Consider the following 20,930-nt stretch of genomic DNA (forward strand, 5'->3'; position numbering starts at 1 on the left):
CAGGGAGGTTTATGGAAGGAATACCAGAGCTTAGGATCATTGGACCTGGGAACATAGCCACTAATGATAGAATATTTAATTTTGAGGATGAATGACAGGCCAGAAATGGAGGAAAGCAGATTGCTCAGAGCTGGAGAAGATTAAAGAGATAGAGAAGGAATTTGAAAGCAGCACTGAGAATTTTAGAATTGTATTGTTGTTAACTACCCAATATAGGTCAGCAAACATAGGGACAATGGACAAATGGGACTTGGTACAATTTAGGATGTGAAAGTTTGAATGCCCTCAAGCTTATGGAGGGCAGAACAGCTGTGGAGAAGTCTTATATTGAAAATACCTTCAGTTTAATTGTTTTACCTGAAACATTTTCTGACCTTATGACAGGCATTGTAAAGGAGTTTGCACCTACATAATGCCATTTTATTTCTACGCTGTCTGATTATTGTTTTGCCTGGATTGCTGCAATCACCCTTAGCTTATGACCATTACTTATGCTCAGAAACCTGGAAGATATTTTTTTTTATTTATTATTCCATTTTCATACTACTTTCCTTCTTTAGGTCCTCTGATGTTTTGGATCCTCATTTGGCCAACTATCCTTGCTCTTCAGTATATCAGAGATGTTACTTTCAATTCTGCATTAATGCCCATATCTTTAGCTCCCTGTGGGTGAGTGCTTTCAAAGTGCACGTTGAGAATTGAATTGGAAGGGGGATAAAGAGAGATGAGACAGAATGAGGAAAAAAAGAGGAAAGAAAGGAAAAAAGAGTGAGAAAGAAAAAGGAGTGAAATAAAAGATGGAAGGAAGAGTAAAAAAAAGCTTGATTGATGCTCTACAAGGGCCAAAACAAAAGGACAAATCATGTTTTACACACTCACTAAGCTGCAAATTGCATTCTTTAGTTGAATCCCTCATCTGTCCTTTAAAAATGCTGAGACATATCCAGGCACAACTTCATCAGCAATGTTTTGACCTTTTAAGACATTTTGCACATGTTGGCCATTCCTCCATATGTCACTGGAATGGAGGCTAGGGGCCGATACCGTACCATTGGAAGTTTCTCCTTCAAGATACCATCCACTGGCAACCACTGTGCAATGCTACTCTCTGCTTTCATCCCTAACCTGTCTCTCTCCACCCCTCCTTCAACACTCACACACATATCCAGGCACACATAAACACAGGAGCAAGGTCCTGTATATCTTCCCAGCTGTATGTAAAAATTCAGTCGGTGGTATTTAAAGAAATCTAGGGAAGTTCTCCCAAAGCAAAATGCTGCAGATACCAGAAATCTGAAATGTTAAAGGAATGTGGGGTGAATAGGTTACAGGGAAAAATTAGTGGGGAAATGGGATTGCTCTGTGCACCAACATAGACTTGATAGTCTGATATGGCCCCCTATAGTCTCAAGAAATATGGAAATAAGCCTTTGGAAAGATCCATACAGGGAGATATTTGAGAAACTTACTAATTCCCTGTCAAAAACATATTTGGGCTCATAAGAAGCAAAATCCCTTAACATTATAGTGAACGCTGCCATTGTAAGGTGAATACATAAACATGGCAAACTGTGAGGAAGTCATGTGATCAAGTCCCATGTAACCAAGCACCCATTATCAAACTACAGGGAAACTGACCCCAGAATTGTCAACCCTAGTCTAAGGGGGACAAAGAAAATGTACTGATGTTTATCAGAAAATATCACTCAGTTGGCATTAATGTTAATTGAGATACTGTAAGTAACCTTTGTGTTTTATTTATTCACTTCCAGAATTTTGTTATCACTGGCAAGGACCGCATTCATTGCCCATCCCTAGTTCCCCTCGAAATGATGGTGGCTACAACCTGTAGTGTAACTCTCTCACAGTGACTCATTTGTATTCCATTAAGTACAGACTTTTATCCTCTTCGAGTAGATAACATGTATGCTGACTGTTGCCACCCAACCCCACCTTTGTTGTCTTGGTTACAACCTAATTGCCCAGCCAGCAATTGTGTGATCAAAGCTAAATCAGATTTGTCAACTTGCCAAGTGATAAATTACTTCAAAATATCTTCTCATTGTTGCTTGATGTATCATTTAGTTTTGTTAAACTATCCCATCAGTAAAACAACTACTGCTGATTACTTCATTGTAAAGTCCAAACCTTTTCACCTCTGGATCACTGTGACTTCTGGGTCTAGTATCTCATGGCAGAAAATAGCTTCACTGTCCCTCTCTCCATCTTCTCCAAGTAACTTTACAGGTCCAGTGCTGGACAATGACAAGACTACGTAACCTTGGAAGGGATGTCATAGCTAATCCCAATCTGTCCTCACAAAATGTCCAGTTTGCTGTAGGACTTACCTGAAGTTCAATGGTGGTGGAAAATTTGTCCAATCTTTCCCTTGCCTCCTTCACCCTGTCTAGTTCAGGTGTGCTGAGACCAATTGTAGTGACCTCACGAATGGCTAATTCATCATAGATATGGATTTCATAGAATCATACAGGACAAGAATGGCCCTTTCTGCCTATGTTGTCCATGCCTATGGTGCCTATCCGGTTTAATCCCATTTACCTACATTAGATCCTTATCCTTCTATACCTTTCCTATCTAAGTAGGTGTCCAAACTCCTTGTATTTGCCTCTACCACCTCTTCTAGCAGCTCATTCTAGGTAACCATCCCCACTGAGGGGCATGTTTGTCATGTGTGAAAAACGTGCCCCTCAGATCTCCTTTAAGTTTTTCCCCTCTCTCCTTAAACCTGTGCTCTCTAGTTCTAGACTCCCTTACCCAGGGAAAAAGACTATCTACCCTATCTATCCTCCTCATAATTTTCTAAACCTCTATAAAGTCTGAGCAGTGACTTTAGAAAGTCACCCCTCAGCCTCCTGAATAACCCCAGCCTATCCAACCTCTCCTTGTAACTATAACTGTCCCTTTCAGGCAACGTCCTGGTGAATCTTTTCTGTACTCTCTCTATTGCTACCATATCCTTCCTGTAGTGTGGCAACCAGAACTGTACACAATACTCCAAGTGCAGCCTAACCAATGTTTTGTACAACTGCAACATGACATCGCAACACTGCTCCCCAGTTGATGGATCAGGCACCAGTGGAACAAGATGACCTGAGCTGCACACTTTGGTGACCAGGAGCTGCATTTGCCTCTTCCCCAATTAAACTAAAACCCTATCCCTCCCCTCAACATTTAGGATACATGCCCTGATGCAGGGTCTCAAGCTGAAACGTCAACCATCTCTTCTGCCTCCACAGATGCTGCTTGACCCACTGAGTTCTTCTAGCATTCTTTTGCTGAGGAGACATGCCTGTCAGAGAAGTGATAACAAAATAAGATTGGTCCTGCTTCCCTGACTCTGAAGTAGATAAAGCTAGACTATTAATATTTACAATCATATTATTCCCGTGCAATCATTCAAATAAACACTGAAGATACTGGAAATACTCAGCAGACCAGGCAATATTTTTTAGGTCAGCGACCTTTGTGAGAACTGGAAGAAGTTAGAAGTTGAATGTTTTTTAAGCAAGTAGAGAAATGTAAGTTGGGGGAGAAGTGCAGACAAAAAAGGTGGATGGTTTGTTTTAATGGGGTGCAGGGTGGGACAGGTGTGATTAAGTGACAATACCACTCTCATGCTAGTGGTGTAAGGCAAAAGGAATGTTAATGAACATAGAACAGTAAAAATTAAATTGGTTATTGGTTTATTATTGTCACATGTACCGAGGTGAAGCGAAAAACTTTGTTTTGCATGCCATCCATACAGATCATTTCATCACATCAGTACATTGAGCTAGTATAAGGGAAAAGCAATAACAGAACGCAGAATAAAGTGTTACAGTTACAGAGAAAGTACAGTGCAGGCAGACAATAAGGTGCAAGGCCATGACAAGGTAGATTGTCAAGAGTCCATCTTATCGTATCAATAGTCTCATAACAGCGAGATAGAGGCTGTCCTTGAGCCTGGTGATACATGCTTACAGGCTCTTGTATCTTCTGCCCAATAGGAAAGTGGAGAAGAGAGAATGTCCAGGGTGGGAGTGGTCTTTGATTATGTTGGCTGCTTTACCGAGGCAGCAAGAAATATAGATAGAGTCCATGAAGGGGAGGCTGGTTTTCATGATGTGCTGAGCTGTGTCCACAACCCTCTACAGTTTTTGAGGTCTCGGGCAGAGCAGTTGCCATACCAAGTTGTGATGCATCTGGATAGGATGCTTTCTATGGTACATCCATAAAAATTGGTGAGGGTCAACGGGGACGTGCTGAATTTCTTTAGCCTCCTAAGGAAGTAGAGGTGTAGGAACAGGCTCTTCAGCCCATGATGTCTGTGCTGACCATGATGCCAATCTAACTAATCCCTCCTTCTGTATCCCTCCTTTCCTGCCTGTTCTTGTGTCTGTCCAAGTGCCTCTCAAGTAGAGCCCAGAAGAGATGTAACTGGCAGCTGTGGAATTAGTACCAGGATCTGCTGCCTGGGAAAAATGGAAGAGATGATTGTCATCTGAAATTGCCAACTTCACTACCAAATTCAGAAACCGGTAAAGGATAAGATGCTGTGTTGCTTGAGCTTTTGTTGAGCTTCAGGGGGACAGGACAGAAGGCTAAGGAGGGATATGAGGAAAATAACAGAGAGCTAAAACAACAAACTGAGTAGAAGCTCAGCATTATGAAAATGGGTTGAAGAAGTCTTCAGCAATCTGAATCCAGCTTCCCAAAGGAATTTTTTCCCCCTCAGGAGTCATGAACATTTGGAATTCTCTCCTCCAAGGTTATGTGGAAGATGAATCTTTGAGTCCATGCAGGGTTGAGATAGGCAGATATTTGGTTACAGAGGCAAATGCGACCAGCTCAGATAAATACCTTGCATGGAATGGACATTAGGCTGAAGGGCCTGTTTCCATGCTGTATAACTCTATGAATCTATGAAGTGAGGGCAATGGAGAACAAGCAAGAAATTATGGCTGAGGCCAAGATCATATCAGTTGTGATTTTATTGAATGGTGGAGCAGGCTCGAGGGGCTTCAGGAAGCACTCCTCCTCCTGTATCCCATGTTCTTATGAATGGTGCTTTTGTAGTGCTGGGTGCCATGACGATATAGTTGTTAGCACAGCTGCCTATCAGCGCCAGTGATCTGGGTTTGATCATGACCTCAGTGGTGCTGTCTTTGTGGAGTTTCCACATTTTTCCCACGACTGTGTCGATTCACAACTACATCCCACAGATGTGTTCGTAGGTTAATTGGCTGCTGTAATTTACCATTAGTGTAAGTAAGTGGCAAAAGAATCAGAAGGGAAGTTTAATAGACCTGTGAGAAAAAATAATATATAGAGCTTGAGGCATGGGATTTGAAGGTTGTTCTGTGCAATGTCTGATGCCTCAGCTGGAGTTGGAGTGGACATTTCAAGGCACCACATATCAGGAAAGACATGAAGGACTTAGAGCATAGAAGAGGTTTATTGGGCTGTTACCACGGATATATGACTTTGGATGAACTATCTTCATTAAGACAGCAGTTTCTTCTTCTGTAAAAATGGTGGGTATCATAAATTAAAAGGGAACTGGACAGATACTTGATGGTAGAACCTTACATGATCTTAATTTTAAATTTGGACCATATTCCCTCATTATATTTCAGAAGACCAGCTATACTTGGCAATGTCCCTTAAGTGTTGGTCAAAATATGGCACAGGCTAGACATTTCCCCATTAGGAATGAGCTGATCTCACTACCCTACTTATCTCTGAGATTCCTATTGAGCAATTAAAAAACTCCTTTTAACATGAAAAAGACAATTCCTATCAGCAAATTAGAATTAAAATTTCTAATTAGAGAATTTTGTTACTTCAACACAATTTTTGCTTTCTGTTTAAAATTGCAGTTTACTTTCTATCATGTGGTATTTTGTTCACAAGTATTAAACATGTATCCTACTGTTGGCAGCACCTTAATAAACGTTAGATAATTTCGCCCTTCTAAAAATTGATCCCTTAGATTTATCACTGCATTTATTCTAAACTCAGATATTTATTTAAAACAGCTGCGTGTTCTGCACTGCCTGACAGATCTGACGCATTCCAGGTGTGTCCAGTACCATGGCTACGAGACTAAGATAAAGGCTTAAGAGTAGGTCAGAACTCTTTTTATTTTTAAATAAGTTTATTGATTACCTGAGCTTTGCTTTCTTAAAAACTCTGATCCACAACTGTCCAATTTGGATGAAAAGTGAGCAACTCCTACATTCAGTATTACAATTCAGTACTTAAGTTATCCTCAGACACACCCTAATAATAGGGAGTCAGTGCAGGAGTGAGATTGCCCTCGAAATTGTAAATCCCTATGGCTAAGCACAACTCCAGTGCTATATACAAGTACACAAACAACACCACTGTTGATGGACAAATCACAGATAGTGATGAGTCAGCATACAGGAGTGAAATAGGACACCTGGTTGAGTGATGCCGCAACAACAACCTCTTGTTCAGCATCTGTAAAGCTAAAGAACAGATTGCTGACTTCAGGAAGGGGAAGAACAGCAAGCATGCGCCAGTCCACATTGGTGAATCAGTGGTGGAGAAGGTCAGCAGTTTAAATTCCTGGGCGTTAACATATCAGATGACCTGTCCTGAGCCCAGCACAAAGATGATGTCACAAGCATCACTACTTTCTTAAAAGGTTAAAGAGGTTTGGCATATCACCAAACACCCTAACAAACATCTCCAGATGTACTGTTGAAAGTGTCCTGATTGGTTGCATCATGGTCTGGTACGGAAATTCAAATGTTCAGGAACGTAAGAAGCTGCAGAGAGTAGTGGACTCAGCCCAAGACATCAGTAACACATCCCTCCCCACCATTGGAAGTATCTACAGGAGGTGCTGCCTCAAGAAGGCAGCATCCATCATCAAAGATCCCCACCATCCAGTCCATGCCATCTTCTCACAGCTACCATCGGGCAGAAATTACAGAAGCCTGAAGTCCCACACCACCAGGTTTAAGAACAGCAACTTCCCTTCAACCATTTGGTTCTTGAACCAATTGACACAACCCTAATCACTACCTCAGTATAGTAACACTGTGACCACTTTGCACTAGGATGGACTTTGTTTTTTGTGTTCTTTCTTGTAAAAATTGTGTATAATTTATGTTTAATTTGTTTTTATTATATGCTGCTTATATGATGTAATGTGCCTGTGATGCTGCTGCAAGTTTTTCATTGCACCTGTGCATACATGTACTTGTGCATCTGACAATAAACTTGACTTTGATGTGAGCCTGTTTATTAGCATAATCAGATACCCTAGAGGGAATTTAAGCAAGGTGTCAGAGTTCTCACATCATATACAAATCTGCAATTCTCAGTGAATAATCTTCAAGAGTGTGAACCCAAGAGAAAAGCTGAGACCTAACTCACTGGGCAGCGCCCAGCAATAGTCAGCTAACTCAGCACAGAAGTGGTATTAAAACTAGGGCTTGGCTGGTCTGCATCATACAGATAATGCAGCACATTATCCAGTAGGAATGCTAAGGCCTGGCTTGTTTAACCACAATCTCACTAAGGGAGATTGCTGCAACTTTTTTTCTACCTCAGAATGAATCACAATTGGCGTAGCAGTGCTTGAACATGAATACACAAGTATCTAACCTTGAGGCATGCAGATATCGTTACGATTCTTGGCTGTGTTCCTGATCTGAACCACACCTGCACAGGGAGGGGCTGAGAAAAGATCTGATGTCTCCTCAAACAGAGAAGAAAAGTAAAGGGGTGTGTCATTTCCAGGCTGTTGCACAGGTGGAACCCAGGGCAAGTCTGCTGCTTGTCACCTCAGCACTATTTGATTAGAATTTGACAAAGGAAATGCAGATCAACAAAACAGATTTTTACCTGTTCTGCCAAGCATTATACTAGAGGCACGCCACAGGGAACTTAGCTTTGTTCAAAGTTTTAATTGCAAAGATAAAGGACACACTCTCACAGCTTAAACAGGATATTACTGGTAAAGATATGAGGTGTCCAGCATTTTCTGAATTTCACACTCTGAGTCCCTCCTTGAGAATATTGGTCCCAGAATCTTTCTGTGGTCCCAGGTTCTTGTGGTGTTCCAGGATTCAGTAAGGAATTAAATCCAGTTTCCAGGACCCATTTACCTCTTATTCCTCCTTCTTTTCTTCAATAAGGTTGTTCCACTGTGTTGGTGTAATCCAGGTCCAACACATTTTGCCGTCTTAGTCCCATTGCAGCTGGACGATTGGCTACCAAAGAATCAGCTTCCATTTGCTATTTTGCCAGTGTATATACAATGGAGTCATAGAGTTACACACAAAATGCTGGAGGAACTCAATGAGTCAGACAGCGTTTATGGAGGGAAGTTGACAGTCAAAGTTTTGAGTTGAGACCTTTCATCTTGACCTTTCATCAAGAAAGCAAATAGGGTGGAGCAAGGTCTGGCAGGTGATAGGTGGATCCAAGTGAGGGGGCTGATGGCAGTTGGGGGAGCGAGGAGAGTGGGAATGATGTCGGAAACTGGGAGGAGTTAGGGGGACGTAAAGATGATGGAATCTGATAGGAAAAGAAGGTGGAACGTGGAATAAAGGGAGCGAGGCGGGGAGGGGAACTAGTGGGGGGAGTGTGTGGGTGATGGGCAGATGGAGAGGGTGGGGGAGGGGAAAGAGACACGGTGATGGGGGCCAGTTGGATCAGGAGGAGAGAGAAAAGAAAAAAAAGAGGAAAAGGGACAGAGGCGAAATGGTTACTGGAAGTTCGAGAATTCGATGTTCATGCCGCCAGGTTGGAGACGGCCCAGGTGGAATATGAGGTGCTGTTCCTCTAATTTGCACTTGGCTGTCACCTGGCAATGGACAGACATGTTGGTGTGGGAATAGGAAGTGGATTTAAAATGGTTGGCCGCCAGGAAATCCCAGCTGGCATGACAGATGGAGCACAGGTGCTCGGCGAAGCAGTCATGGTGTTATAGAGTTATCCAGCACAGAAACAGGCCCTTCAATCCAACTGGTCCATTCAACCAAGATGTCAACTTCTAAACCTTTCCTATCCATGAACATGTCCAAATGTCTTTTAAGTGTTGTAATTGTACCTGCCTCTACCACTTCCTCTGGCAGCAAACTTAGAAGGTAACAAACTTGAGTGGCAGGAAATCATCCTTGACCCTGAGTGACTGCCTAAGAGAAAGATTTATAATAGTTTTGATGGAACTATTTACTCTGCATTAGAAAACTGTTGGTTCATACCCCACACTGAGGGCCTCAGCACACAATCAAGGCACATATATTACATTATTTTGGATTCGATTTATAGTCAAAAGTACTATCTTTGGCCTGAGATGTTAAAATATTGTCCCAACCACCCTCACAGGAGTACAAAAAGATTTTATGCCATTATCACAATGAAGAGAAAGGGAGCTTCCCTGGAGCCCACCGTGTAAACAGTAGGAACTTGCCGTGTGCAGATTGGCTGCTAAAGTTCCCTACAAGGGTGACTACACTTCACAAGACATGAATTATCTGAAAAGCACTTGGAAACCATGCTGAAGGTATTAATGACACTATACAAGTTTAACACTATTTGTCTTAACTAAATGTACAAAATATATTATGAGAGTTTGTTTGGAAAATTAAAATGTAAATAACAGAAAACAGTAAGTTTGGAAAGAGAGCAAAGTTACTTGCATTTGAAACAAATTTAATAAAGTGATAGCTAAGTAGAAGTACAAGTAACTTTTATATAATGGTACAATGCTGCATTTTGATTGAGGAAATTGGGAGATCTTGGAGTCTGAATGGGAAAGAGGAGAGGAAGGTAGCGTAGCGGTTAGCACAATGCTATTACAGCGCCAGTGATCGGGGTTCGATTCCCGTCGCTCTCTGTAAGGAGTTTGTACGTTTTCCCGTATCTGCGTGGGTTTCCTCTGGGTGCTCCGGTTTCCTCCCACATTGCAAAGATGTACGGGTAGGTTAGTTTGGGTTTAAAACGGGCGGCGCGGACTCGTTGGGCCGGAAGGGCGCTGTAAATAAAATCTAAAAGTTATTGAAGAGAGTGAAATGGGTTAATCCATCAAAACCAAAAACTGGGGTTCTTTTCTAAAAATTGTAAAGTGTAAAAGTTGTATCAAATCCATTTAGACTTTTGGTTAGATCATTTTTGGAATAAAAAAAAATTACTTCCATTTACATAGCACCTTTCAGACTCAGAATGTCTCAAAACCATTATGGCCAATTAAGTACTTTTGAAGTATAGTTGCTGCTGTAATGCAGAAAATAATGTACAACTGAAAAATAGAAAGAGTTAACATAGAACAGTACAGCACAGGAACAGGCCCATCACGCACAGTTTGTGCCAACCATGATGCCAATTTAAACTGCACATCTGCCTGCCCATGGGATAGATCTCCTCATTCCATGCCTGTTCACAAACCTGTCTAAATGCCACTTAAACTTTGCTTTCATTGTTGAAGCCACACTCATTCAGGCAAGTGGAGAGTATTCCATCTCACTCCTGACTTGTGTCCTGTAGATGGTGGAAAGCCTTTAAGGTGTCAGGAGGCAAATTAACTCCTGCAGGATATCCAGTCTTTGACCTGTTCTTATAGCTATGGTGATTATGTAGCTGGATCAATTGATCTCTGATGAATCCTACAGGACATCGATGGCGAGGGACTTGGCGATGGTAATACCATGTCAAAAGGTAGGAGATTAGAGTTAAATATGTTCATTCACATTCTATTAGCAGTATGGCAGTGCAGCCTTGTCCTGAAATGAAGGCTTGATGTTTAATGAACATCAGTCTTTCTATGGCTGCAATATAAGATGGTTACTGTGGCATACAACAGTTCTGGGCTTAATGTAATATGAACCTTTGGAGAAGGTGCAAAGAAGATGCACTGTGCCTTCACTAAAATTGAGAAGTTATACAAATGAAGGGATTTAGGCTCTTTTCTCTCAGAAGTCTGAGGGGTGACCAGAAAAGGATAATGAAAGGATTTGATAGGGTAGACAGAGTTTGTTTCCACTTGGAAGAGGTCAGAGAGCAGGACGTAAATACGAGACAGTTAGTAGTAAGTCTAACAGGTAAGTTAAAAGACAAGTATTCATCTGGATAGTGGCAAGAATGTAGGACTTCTTACTTAAATGAAGAATAGATGCATGTAAGGGGATCCTAGATAAAGAATGAGAGGAAAGCATAGGATATGTTGAGATTGATGAATGAGGCAAATTGACATTGTAGTTCCCAATTAGGGTGTATTTATTTTATTCTGTAAATTCTATTTAATTCTCTCTTTCCAATTAAGCTAGATGTCCCACAGAGAGTATGTGAATTCTCTATTAAGTGATCTTCCAGCTAAGAGTTATAATCAGATCACTCAGAAATAAAATCAATCATTTAACATAAAGAAAATCATCTTCTCAATAAAATAGTAAAGGTTAGTGGACTGAATGGTGCACCTGGATGGAATAGAACAGCTAATCACTACTTTAAATTTATTTTTGGGATCTGGGCATCACTAGCAGGGCCAGCTTTAATCGTCCATCCCCAGGGTAATGGATCTCCAACAAGCACACTCTTTATTCAAGACACCATTCCAAGGGAAGCAAAATAATTTAGATAACTTTTTCCAGCATTGACAAAATATTAGTCTTCATGTTGCATTTATTAGAAGTACAAACCCTTCAATATATTGGCCTTTCTCTCATTAAGACACTTCTGTCCAATTATAATTGAATACATACCATTAGATTTATAGTTTCTAAAAACAGAAACAATAGCAATATAAGTTCATTTTACAAAAGGAAGTTGTGTATATTTTTGGTTATCACCACTGTAATTGCTTAAATTGGCTGTGCAAGATGAATTAGCCTCATTCATAAGGGCTTTAAACTTCATCAAGACGAGTGACCAGCTTTGATGTGCGTGGTTCAAGACTTGAGTGACCAGCTTTGATGTGCGTGGTTCAAATATATTCTGTAAAACTAATTTTATTGCAACATTCTCCCACATAGTACAGTTGCCATAGTAACAGTCATTACAAAGGCAACCAACACCAGTTGCCTTCACAAAAAGTTAGAAAAGACTGGAGGTGGAGTGAGTCAGACTAATTCAATCACAAGTTTAAGAGGATATTGTAAACCATGAAAACAAAGTTTATGAACACTGTTTGGATCTGAAGACTAAATTACATCTTTGTCCCTCATTTCCATGTTTAGTACTTCAGGCTAAAACTTAGATGATGAGTAAGAGTTTAAAAGTGATCTCATATTTAAATAACAGAGACACTGATTATAGATTTATTTTGTGTAAGCATGGTTTACTGCTGAATAGAAATGAAAAATAAATTGGAAATGCATATGCAGTGACAAATAACTTTTCTATATACTGCAGATAAAATGCAACAGGGGAACCCATTTGACCCAGAATGCACTTTAGAATTCAATAAGAATCTCTTCTATGCATATATGCATGCACAAGATTTACCAGAATATGCTGAAGATCTGTAATATAACTGCAATAGCATGAAATCCTGCTAAGGAGATAAAAAGCAAGGATTTGTTGAGACACCAAACACCAAAATGGCAAATGACACCACACAACTTCTTGAGCAGTGGGTAGGAAATGTGCACATACAATATTAAATATGTTCCCAATATTTTAACATTCCCACCAAGGTAGGTAATGCCAGTGATGTGGAAAGATGTACTTTGAGAACCTCATATCAGAATTAAATTGTTCTAATGCAAATATGATATTGGCAAAGAACTCTATTTTGTTCCAATAACACAACTTTTAAGACAATTACAATTCTCTGTCCTAAAGCTCTCTGAACAAGGTTTTCATTTGCTGCTGTGTTTTAGAAAATTCTGTTATTTTGACTGGAATCCACCAAAATCCTGACAAACTGATTAGATTTATAGCTGGAATATGAACCCAACTTTGCCTCCTGCAATAATGCTCCTAATCTTAGTTTCCTACGTTCCATTTTTTCTTTAAATGATTCTATATTTGAATACGTTTCCAATACATTAACAAAGGTTTGTTACTAAATTCTGATGGGTGACAATGAACATTTCTAAACTTCAGTTTCAAATTCCTTTTACATGACAAGATGTGGTGCACATTCTTTAGTCTTGGATAAAATTTAATAAATATCTTTCATTCATATCAAGATTATTTATTATTTTACACTGGGAAAGCACGTTGCAGTGTTCACAACTGATGAAGTTAACTTTTGGCAACAAGGGAACATCCATCATTACACAAGGACTGAGGAAGTAGAGACTGGGACATGAAGGAAGAAACGCAGAAATTATTTGAGAAACAACAGCCACTGCAATGTGGGAGCTTTAGGATCTCCCTGGACACATGAACCAAGCTGGGAATGGCAGTCCTCATTTCATAATCTTGTGAAGGCTGTCAATCAACACACAACAGCTGATGCAAAACAAAGTCATTCAAATGTCTAAGCTCTCCCTTTCTTCATTTTAGCAACCTTTTCTTTTCTTTTTTTGACATGTTTAGGCACTTTGTTTTTTCGTTTTTCTCGTTGGGCTTCTTTAACTAATCGTTTTCTATCCTATGGATAAACAGAAATAGCATTGTTCAGAACACATAAGCATCGATACTCAGTATTAACTTTCCTTATCCAATAGAGTCTGCCAATTTATTACATTAATTCACTCTCAGTGGTGCAATTACTGCAATTTACAATTACCGTCAATGGAAGCAATTAATGCAAGAATTTAAATTCACTGCCAAAAGACATAGTGCACGCCACTGCTCCAAGTACGTTTTCCCCTCAATCAAACTAAACCCGAGTGGCGTTGTTTGGTGGTGATTGAGGATTCCAAAACCTACAAGACAGGTCTCTGATTGCAGATGAAGGGAAGTAATCAGGTCCATCAATCAGTATAATGCAACCTCATACTTCAGCCACCCATCCCCAGCAACAGACACATCATTACCCCTCCACCCTTGCCCTGATGGACCACCAGTTTTTTTCCCCGACTGGCGGAGGTTGGGGGTTGGGGGGGGGGGGGGGGGAGAGAATGTTTTGGTAGAATCCCTTTTATTCTGGTCACTTCTCTTGTTTTCTTTCAAAATCCCATACTATATACCTCCTTTGGCACCTAGTCTCCATTACTGTCCTTGAACTATAGACCCTGTTTCTAAACATGCTTGAAATCTGCAATTCATCCTTCCTCCTCATGGTCATTGAGTAGTATTAATAATAAGTAACTGTTCAAGGCTTCCAATTAATAAATTGCACCATTTTGCACAGGTACAATGTAAAGTGCATGACCACATCAAATAAAGAATCACATAATTAATTGCCAGGAAAACCAATAATCTAACTAAACTACTAAGTAGTAAGGGAATATTGTTGACTATTGTAAACTCACCTTTCTGCTAGTTTCATCTTCCTGAATATGCTTTTTCAGAGGGGTCTTTTCTCCTCCTCCTTCAGGATCGAGCTCTGATTCAGAGTCGTCATGATCAGAATTAGATTGTTCATCACTTTCTTCTGAATTCTCAAGAAGAGCAGGTATCTGATACAAAGAGTTAAGATGAATTCAAGTTTTGACTAAATTAACCTGCCATCCAAAATTCACATTATAAATTAGAAAATGCTAATCAACAATCACTAACAAGATCATTATAAAGTGCTGAAGCATTATTTAATTACTGAAACAAGATTTTTTTTAAAGCAACTGGGAAATGTGACATCTTAAGTCCATTACTCCTTGTTTATTCTTAATCCACCCATTCAGTATATTCTCAAGTATCATGTCTCTGTCTGAATACCCTCAAATGTATTTATGTAGTGGCTTTCCCAGAAAGTAGGCACACAACTCTTATTATCTTCAAGAAAGTTGCTTGTTTTTTTAAAAATGTACTATTAAAACTCTTCTCCAAAATGAACAGTTGGTCCACATCTACTCTGGCAATCTCATTTAAACCTTGTAAATGTGTTTGGGAAGAACAAAAAAGAGCGGCCAACTTTCTCAATCTTCCTTTTGTGGCGACTCACCGTCTAGTCGGGCGAACCGGCTCGGCAGTCGGGTCGCGCGGCGTCGGAGTGACGAGGCCCAAGATGGCGGCGGGCCTCGTCTTTCCGAGCGACGGGGAGAACCCGCGCGCGGGAAAGTCCTGATGACGTAGGACTTACGTCATTGCCGGTTTTTTTGGGCGGGAGTTTTTCTCCCTTAGAGGGCCCGCACAAGGCGGGAAAATAAACCAGTTCTGTTTGGCAATCCTCCGAGTAGAGTCTTGTTTTATTCCGCGGTAGCAACCGCTACATTGGTGACCCCGACGGTCCAAACGGCTTTTGGACCCGCGAAATGGACGACAGCGCAGCAGCCAACGCAGTGGCCCTCAAGCTGCCCACCTTTTGGACACTTCGGCCCAGCGTCTAGTTTGACCAGGCCGAAGCGCAATTCCACCTTCGGCAGATCACCTCCGACTCCACGAAGTACTACCATGTGGTTAGCTCTCTGGACCAGGAGACAGCCGCCCAGGTTGGAGACTTCATCCAGTCGCCTCCGGAGGAAGATAAGTACCCGGCTTTCAAAGATCTTTTGATCCGGACCTTCGGCCTCTCCCGTCGTGAGCGCGCCGCCCGCCTGCTTCATCTGGATGGCCTGGGGGACAGATCCCCATCCGCCCTAATGAATGAGATGCTGGCATTGGCCGAGGGACACAAGCCATGCCTGATGTTCGAACAGGCCTTCCTCGAACAGCTCCCCGATGACATCCACTTGTTGTTAGCTGATGCCGACTTCAGCAACCCCCGTGAGGTGGCCGCCCGGGCAGATGTCCTGTGGAGGGCCAAGCGCGAGAGCGGTTCGTCCGTCAGTCAAATCACCAGGCCGCGAGCCCAACGCCTGCCTCGCCCGGCCCCAGCAACCGAGCAGCCACGCCCCAGGAACGCAGACGACGACACGGGTGACCAGCTGTGCTTCTACCATCAGAGGTGGGGTGCGGAGGCCCGTCGATGCCGCCCACCCTGCAAGTTTCAGGGAAACGCCAGGGCCAGCCGCCGCTGATGGCTACGGCGGCTGGCCGCCGACAGAGCCTCCTCTTCGTTCAGGACAAGAAATCTGGATGGCATTTCCTCGTTGATACTGGAGCGGAGGTCAGTATTTTGCCCCCGACAGGCCGCGACACTCGTGACAGGCCACCAGGTCCTCTACTCAATGCCGCCAACGGTACAACGATACGGTCTTTCGGCACCCGTACGCTTCAATTACACTTTGGCGGCAGCCGTTTTACCTGGACCTTTACCCTTGCCACCGTCGCCCGACCACTCCTAGGCGCCGATTTCCTTCGGGCCCACGACCTGTTAGTCGACCTGCGAAGGAAGCAGTTAGTCCACTCTAGCACTCTCCGGACCTATCCCCTGGGAGAAATCAGCCCACCAGCCCCGCGCCTGGACTCCATTACCCTTTCTGGCGACGATTTCGCCAAGCTCCTAGCCGAATTCCCATCGATTTTGGCACCTTCGTTTACAAATTCTCGGCCCGCACATGGGGTACGACACCACATCATTACCACAGGGCCACCCCTTCATGCCCGAGCACGACGATTACCTCCAGACAAGCTCTGCCTGGCAAAGAAAGAGTTCCATCACATGGAGGAGCTGGGGATTGTTCGCAGGTCAGACAGCCCCTGGGCCTCCCCCCTGCACATGGTCCCCAAAGCCACCGGAGGGTGGAGGCCCTGCGGCGACTACCGCAGGCTGAATGACGCCACCACCCCGGACCGCTATCCCATCCCTCACATCCAGGACTTCGCAGCGAACTTACACGGGGCCCGCATCTTTTCCAAAGTGGACCTCATTAGGGGATACCACCAAATCCCGGTCCATCCGGATGACGTCCCCAAAACTGCGATTATCACCCCATTCGGCCTGTTCGAATTCCTTCGGATGCCGTTCGGCCTTAAGAACGCCGCGCAGACCTTCCAGCGGCTGATGGACGTGGTAGGCCGAGACCTGGACTTCGTGTTCATTTACTTGGACGACATACTGATCGCCAGCCGTAACCGCCAGGAACACCTTTCCCACCTCCGCCAGCTGTATTCCCGCCTCCGCGATTTCGGCCTCACGATTAACCCGTCCAAGTGCCAATTCAGACTTGACTCTATCGATTTCCTTGGCCACAAAATCACCAGCGACGGGGCAACACCCCTACCCGCCAAGGTGGATGCTATCCGCCATTTTGCCCGCCCCGACACAGTCAAAGGCCTACAGGAATTCCTTGGGATGGTCAACTTTTACCATCGTTTCATCCCTGCAGCAGCCCGTATCATGCGCCCTCTGTTCTCGCTGCTGGCTGGTAAGGGCAAGGACATCACCTGGACTGACAAGGCTTTCGTTAAGGCCAAAGACGCCCTGGCAGACGCCACGATGCTGGTACACCCTAGGACTGACGTCCCGACTGCCCTCACGGTAGACGCGTCCAACACCGCGGTGGGTGGGGTACTGGAACAGCTACTCGAAGGCCGCTGGCAACCCTTGGCATTTTTCAGCAAACACCTTAGACCGCCCGAACTGAAGTACAGCGCTTTTGATCGGGAACTTCTAGCGCTGAATCTGGCGGTCCGGCATTTCCGATACTTTCTAGAAGGCAGGCCTTTCACCGCTTTCACCGATCATAAGCCTCTGTCCTTTGCCTTCTCCAAAGTCTCTGATCCCTGGTCAGCTCGTCAGCAGAGACATTTATCCTACATTTCCGAGTTCACAACTGACATCCAACATGTCTCCGGAAAGGATAATGTCGTTGCTGATGCACTTTCCAGACCAACCATCCACAACCTATCCTTGGGTGTCGACTACACGGCCCTGGCTGACGCACAGCAAGCCGACGACGAACTGCCCAGCTACAGAACCGCAGTCTCGGGTCTGCAGCTCCGAGATTTCTGGGTTGGTCCAGGTCAGCGGACCCTACTTTGCGACGTTGCGACTGGTCAGCCCCGCCCTATTGTCCCTGCAGCCTGGCGGAGACGCGTTTTTGACTCGGTACATGGGTTGGCGCACCCGTCCATCCGATCTACTGTCCGACTGGTCGCCAGCAAGTTTGTCTGGCATGGCCTGCGCAAACAGGTCAGTGAGTGGGCCAGGACTTGTCTGCACTGCCAGACGTCAAAAATCCAGCGACACACCAAGGTCCCACCACAGCAGTTCGAGCCTACCCGTAGGAGGTTCGACCACATACACGTCGACCTCGTGGGCCCTCTGCCGGTTTCAAGAGGAGCCCGGTACCTCCTTACCATCGTGGACCGGTTCACGAGGTGGCCTGAGGCAACCCCCTGACTGACATCACAACTGATTCCTGCGCCCGAGCGCTGCTCACAACTTGGGTCTCACGTTTTGGCGTTCCGGCCCACATCACTTCAGACAGAGGCACCCAATTCACTTCCAGTCTCTGGGCTGCATAAGCGAACCTGCTAGGGACGCAGCTGCACACCACCACGGCCTACCATCCTCAATCAAACGGGTTGGTGGAACGTTTTCACCGCCATCTAAAATCGGCCTTGATGGCCCGCCTGAAGGGTCCTAACTGGGTTGACGAGCTGCCTTGGGTCCTGCTCGGCATACGCACTGCCCCCAAAGAAGACCTCCGCACTTCGTCAGCTGAGCTTGTATACGGGGTGCCACTAGTTGTCCCCGGGGATTTCATACCTGCCCTTCAGGACCAAGGGGAACAACCCCCAGCAGTTCTACAAAGACTGCGCGAGAAGCTCGGCGCCTTGGCCCCGATTCCCACCTCATGGCACGGTCAAGCCCCATCCTGCCAGCCCAAGGAACTACGGGACTGTAAGTTTGTTTTCGTTCGCAGGGGCACACCTCGGGCGCCATTGCAACGACCATATGAGGGACCGTTCCGAGTCATACGGAATAACGGATCCACTTTTATTTTGGACATTGGAGGCAGGGAACAGGTTTTCACGGCAGACCGCCTCAAACCGGCCCATTTGGATCTGCAACAGCCTGTCGAGGTTGCCACGCCACGACGCAGAGGCCGCCCCCCTAAGCGGCAGCTGGCGCAGCCCACGGACCTTGGGGACTGTCTCGCCGGTTCTGGGGGGGGGTTGTGTGGCGACTCACCGTCTAGTCGGGCGAACCGGCTCGGCAGTCGGGTCGTGCGGCGTCGGAGCGACGAGGCCCAAGATGGCGGCGGGCCTCGTCTTTCCGAGCGACGGGGAGAACCCGCGCGTGGGAAAGTCCTGATGACGTAGGACTTACGTCATTGCCGGTTTTTTTGGGCGGGAGTTTTTCTCCCTTAGAGGGCCCGCACAAGGCGGGAAAATAAACCAGTTCTGTTTGGCAATCCTCCGAGTAGAGTCTTGTTTTATTCCGCGGTAGCAACCGCTACACTTTACAATTTAGACCAGATTCCAGGTCGCCTATAAAGGAATGTTGGAAATACAGAATTCTTTACATCCAAACTCATTTGCCAAAAACTAAAGCACAAATCTTACCTGTTGTACACCCGTCAAGTCTTTCTTCATTCCTGTTACTGTCTGGTACAGAATCTAAACAAAACCACAAATTAGACAGTGTCCTGAAATAACTTATCTTTAAACAAGTGTAAAAATTATGCTGTTCAATGGCATATTTACAAAAACTGGATGGAAATGCATTTAACATATTTCTGCTACAGTATTTTCTAAAAACATCTTAAGTATCTCAATAGGTCCACTTGACATCTGAAAAGCATTAAATGATTTAAAATGTGAGCAACTGGCTCATTTTTTTTCTTCTTCAGATCTCCCTCTGGGTCAAGGATGATTTGTTACCGGTCCATTTCTGTGGGCCGTAAGGTGCCTGATGACACCCATGTGCCATCTGGGTGGGGGGGGTGGGTAGTTGGGTTGTCTGCCCCTTTAACTCATTACAAAAGGGGCTCACAGAGGCTACTTGCAAAGACTTCAGTTTCTCAGGACTTTCCCAACAGCTGCTTCTCCATTTTGAGTAGTCAGGGGTGAGGAATTCCTATTGGTCAAGAGGATGTTAAATTGTTTTCAAAGGGACATTGAGAAAATCCTTAAATCATTTCTTTGTGCTCATGGCAATCTCTTTCTGTGACAGATAAGAGTGCTTGTTCTGAGAGTCTGAGTCAAGCATGCGGATGATGTAGCCTGTTCACCATAGCTCGTTTAAGCACGATCAGAACATCGATGCTGGGGACATTGGCCTGGACGAAGACATTGACATTACCTTGCCTGTCTTGACATGGATTTGTTGGATTTGTGGAGGCACAAAGGTGGCAAGTCTCCAGTGCTCTGAGGTATTTCCTATAGGCTGAACGAGATGCAGAAACACCAGTGCCACTTAATAGATCATGAGCTTTGCGCTGGTGTATACGTTCACTGAGAGGTGGTTCACAAAATATGAGAAATGATCCATGCTCAAAAATTTTGCCATGGACCTTGATTGTGTGTGTGTGTGTGTGTGTGTGTGTGTGTGTGTGTGTGTGTGTGTGTGTGGAGGGGGGGTGGTGGCTGTGTTGTGTGGCAAGGGCAGGTGATCTAGATTGTCCACGTTTAGTACAGGGTCCATCCTTTCCCATACTTCAGCAAAGGAGTCAATGATCATTTTCTGAAGGTACACACATTCAGATAAGGTACAAATGTAGACAGCATGTTAGTTGATTCAAGCTTGGGCAGGTCATGCTGACTAGAAAAGGGAACTAAATTAATTTAGTAGAGATTTTTTGTTGTTAACTCACAAAATTAACGTGTTAAAAATGACAACACTAGTAAATTATATTTAAATCATTATATCAGAAGTGAAATAAATTCTGGGGCATGCTGATATGATTGAAGGAGAAATGTAAAAGAGGACAATCAGAAAAACTAAATGCATTTTTTTTTAAACAGATCTTTCTAACATTAATTTTCTTTTGAAGGAATGTTAACATACA

The 20,930-nt window shown here is 44.0% G+C and overlaps 1 protein-coding gene and 1 long non-coding RNA gene across 6 annotated transcripts in view; one reads left to right on the top strand and one right to left on the bottom strand.

Moving 5' to 3' along the window:
• LOC127574615 (uncharacterized) overlaps nucleotides 1-20,930 on the top strand; it is a 53,421-nt gene that overhangs the window by 23,938 nt on the left and 8,553 nt on the right. The window contains exons 2-4 of one of the 5 annotated variants that reach the window (XR_007956932.1): nucleotides 6,039-6,128; nucleotides 9,370-9,547; nucleotides 20,096-20,294. This is a non-coding gene — a long non-coding RNA (uncharacterized LOC127574615). The remainder of the gene's footprint in view (nucleotides 1-6,038; nucleotides 6,129-9,369; nucleotides 9,548-20,095; nucleotides 20,295-20,930) is intronic. The other 4 variants (XR_007956933.1, XR_007956934.1, XR_007956936.1 and 1 more) reach the window with 4 other exon arrangements.
• riok1 (RIO kinase 1 (yeast)) overlaps nucleotides 13,157-20,930 on the bottom strand; it is a 31,163-nt gene continuing 23,389 nt past the window's right edge. Inside the window, exons 15-17 of the mRNA XM_052023762.1 lie at nucleotides 19,486-19,539; nucleotides 14,406-14,552; nucleotides 13,157-13,579 (exon numbers count right to left, since the gene is read on the bottom strand). Of these exons, the coding sequence (XP_051879722.1) occupies nucleotides 13,466-13,579; nucleotides 14,406-14,552; nucleotides 19,486-19,539 (315 nt within the window). The 3' untranslated portion in view covers nucleotides 13,157-13,465. The remainder of the gene's footprint in view (nucleotides 13,580-14,405; nucleotides 14,553-19,485; nucleotides 19,540-20,930) is intronic.

The sequence above is a fragment of the Pristis pectinata genome, chromosome 9, assembly GCF_009764475.1.
Source record: "Pristis pectinata isolate sPriPec2 chromosome 9, sPriPec2.1.pri, whole genome shotgun sequence".
NCBI classification, from domain to species: domain Eukaryota; kingdom Metazoa; phylum Chordata; class Chondrichthyes; order Rhinopristiformes; family Pristidae; genus Pristis; species Pristis pectinata.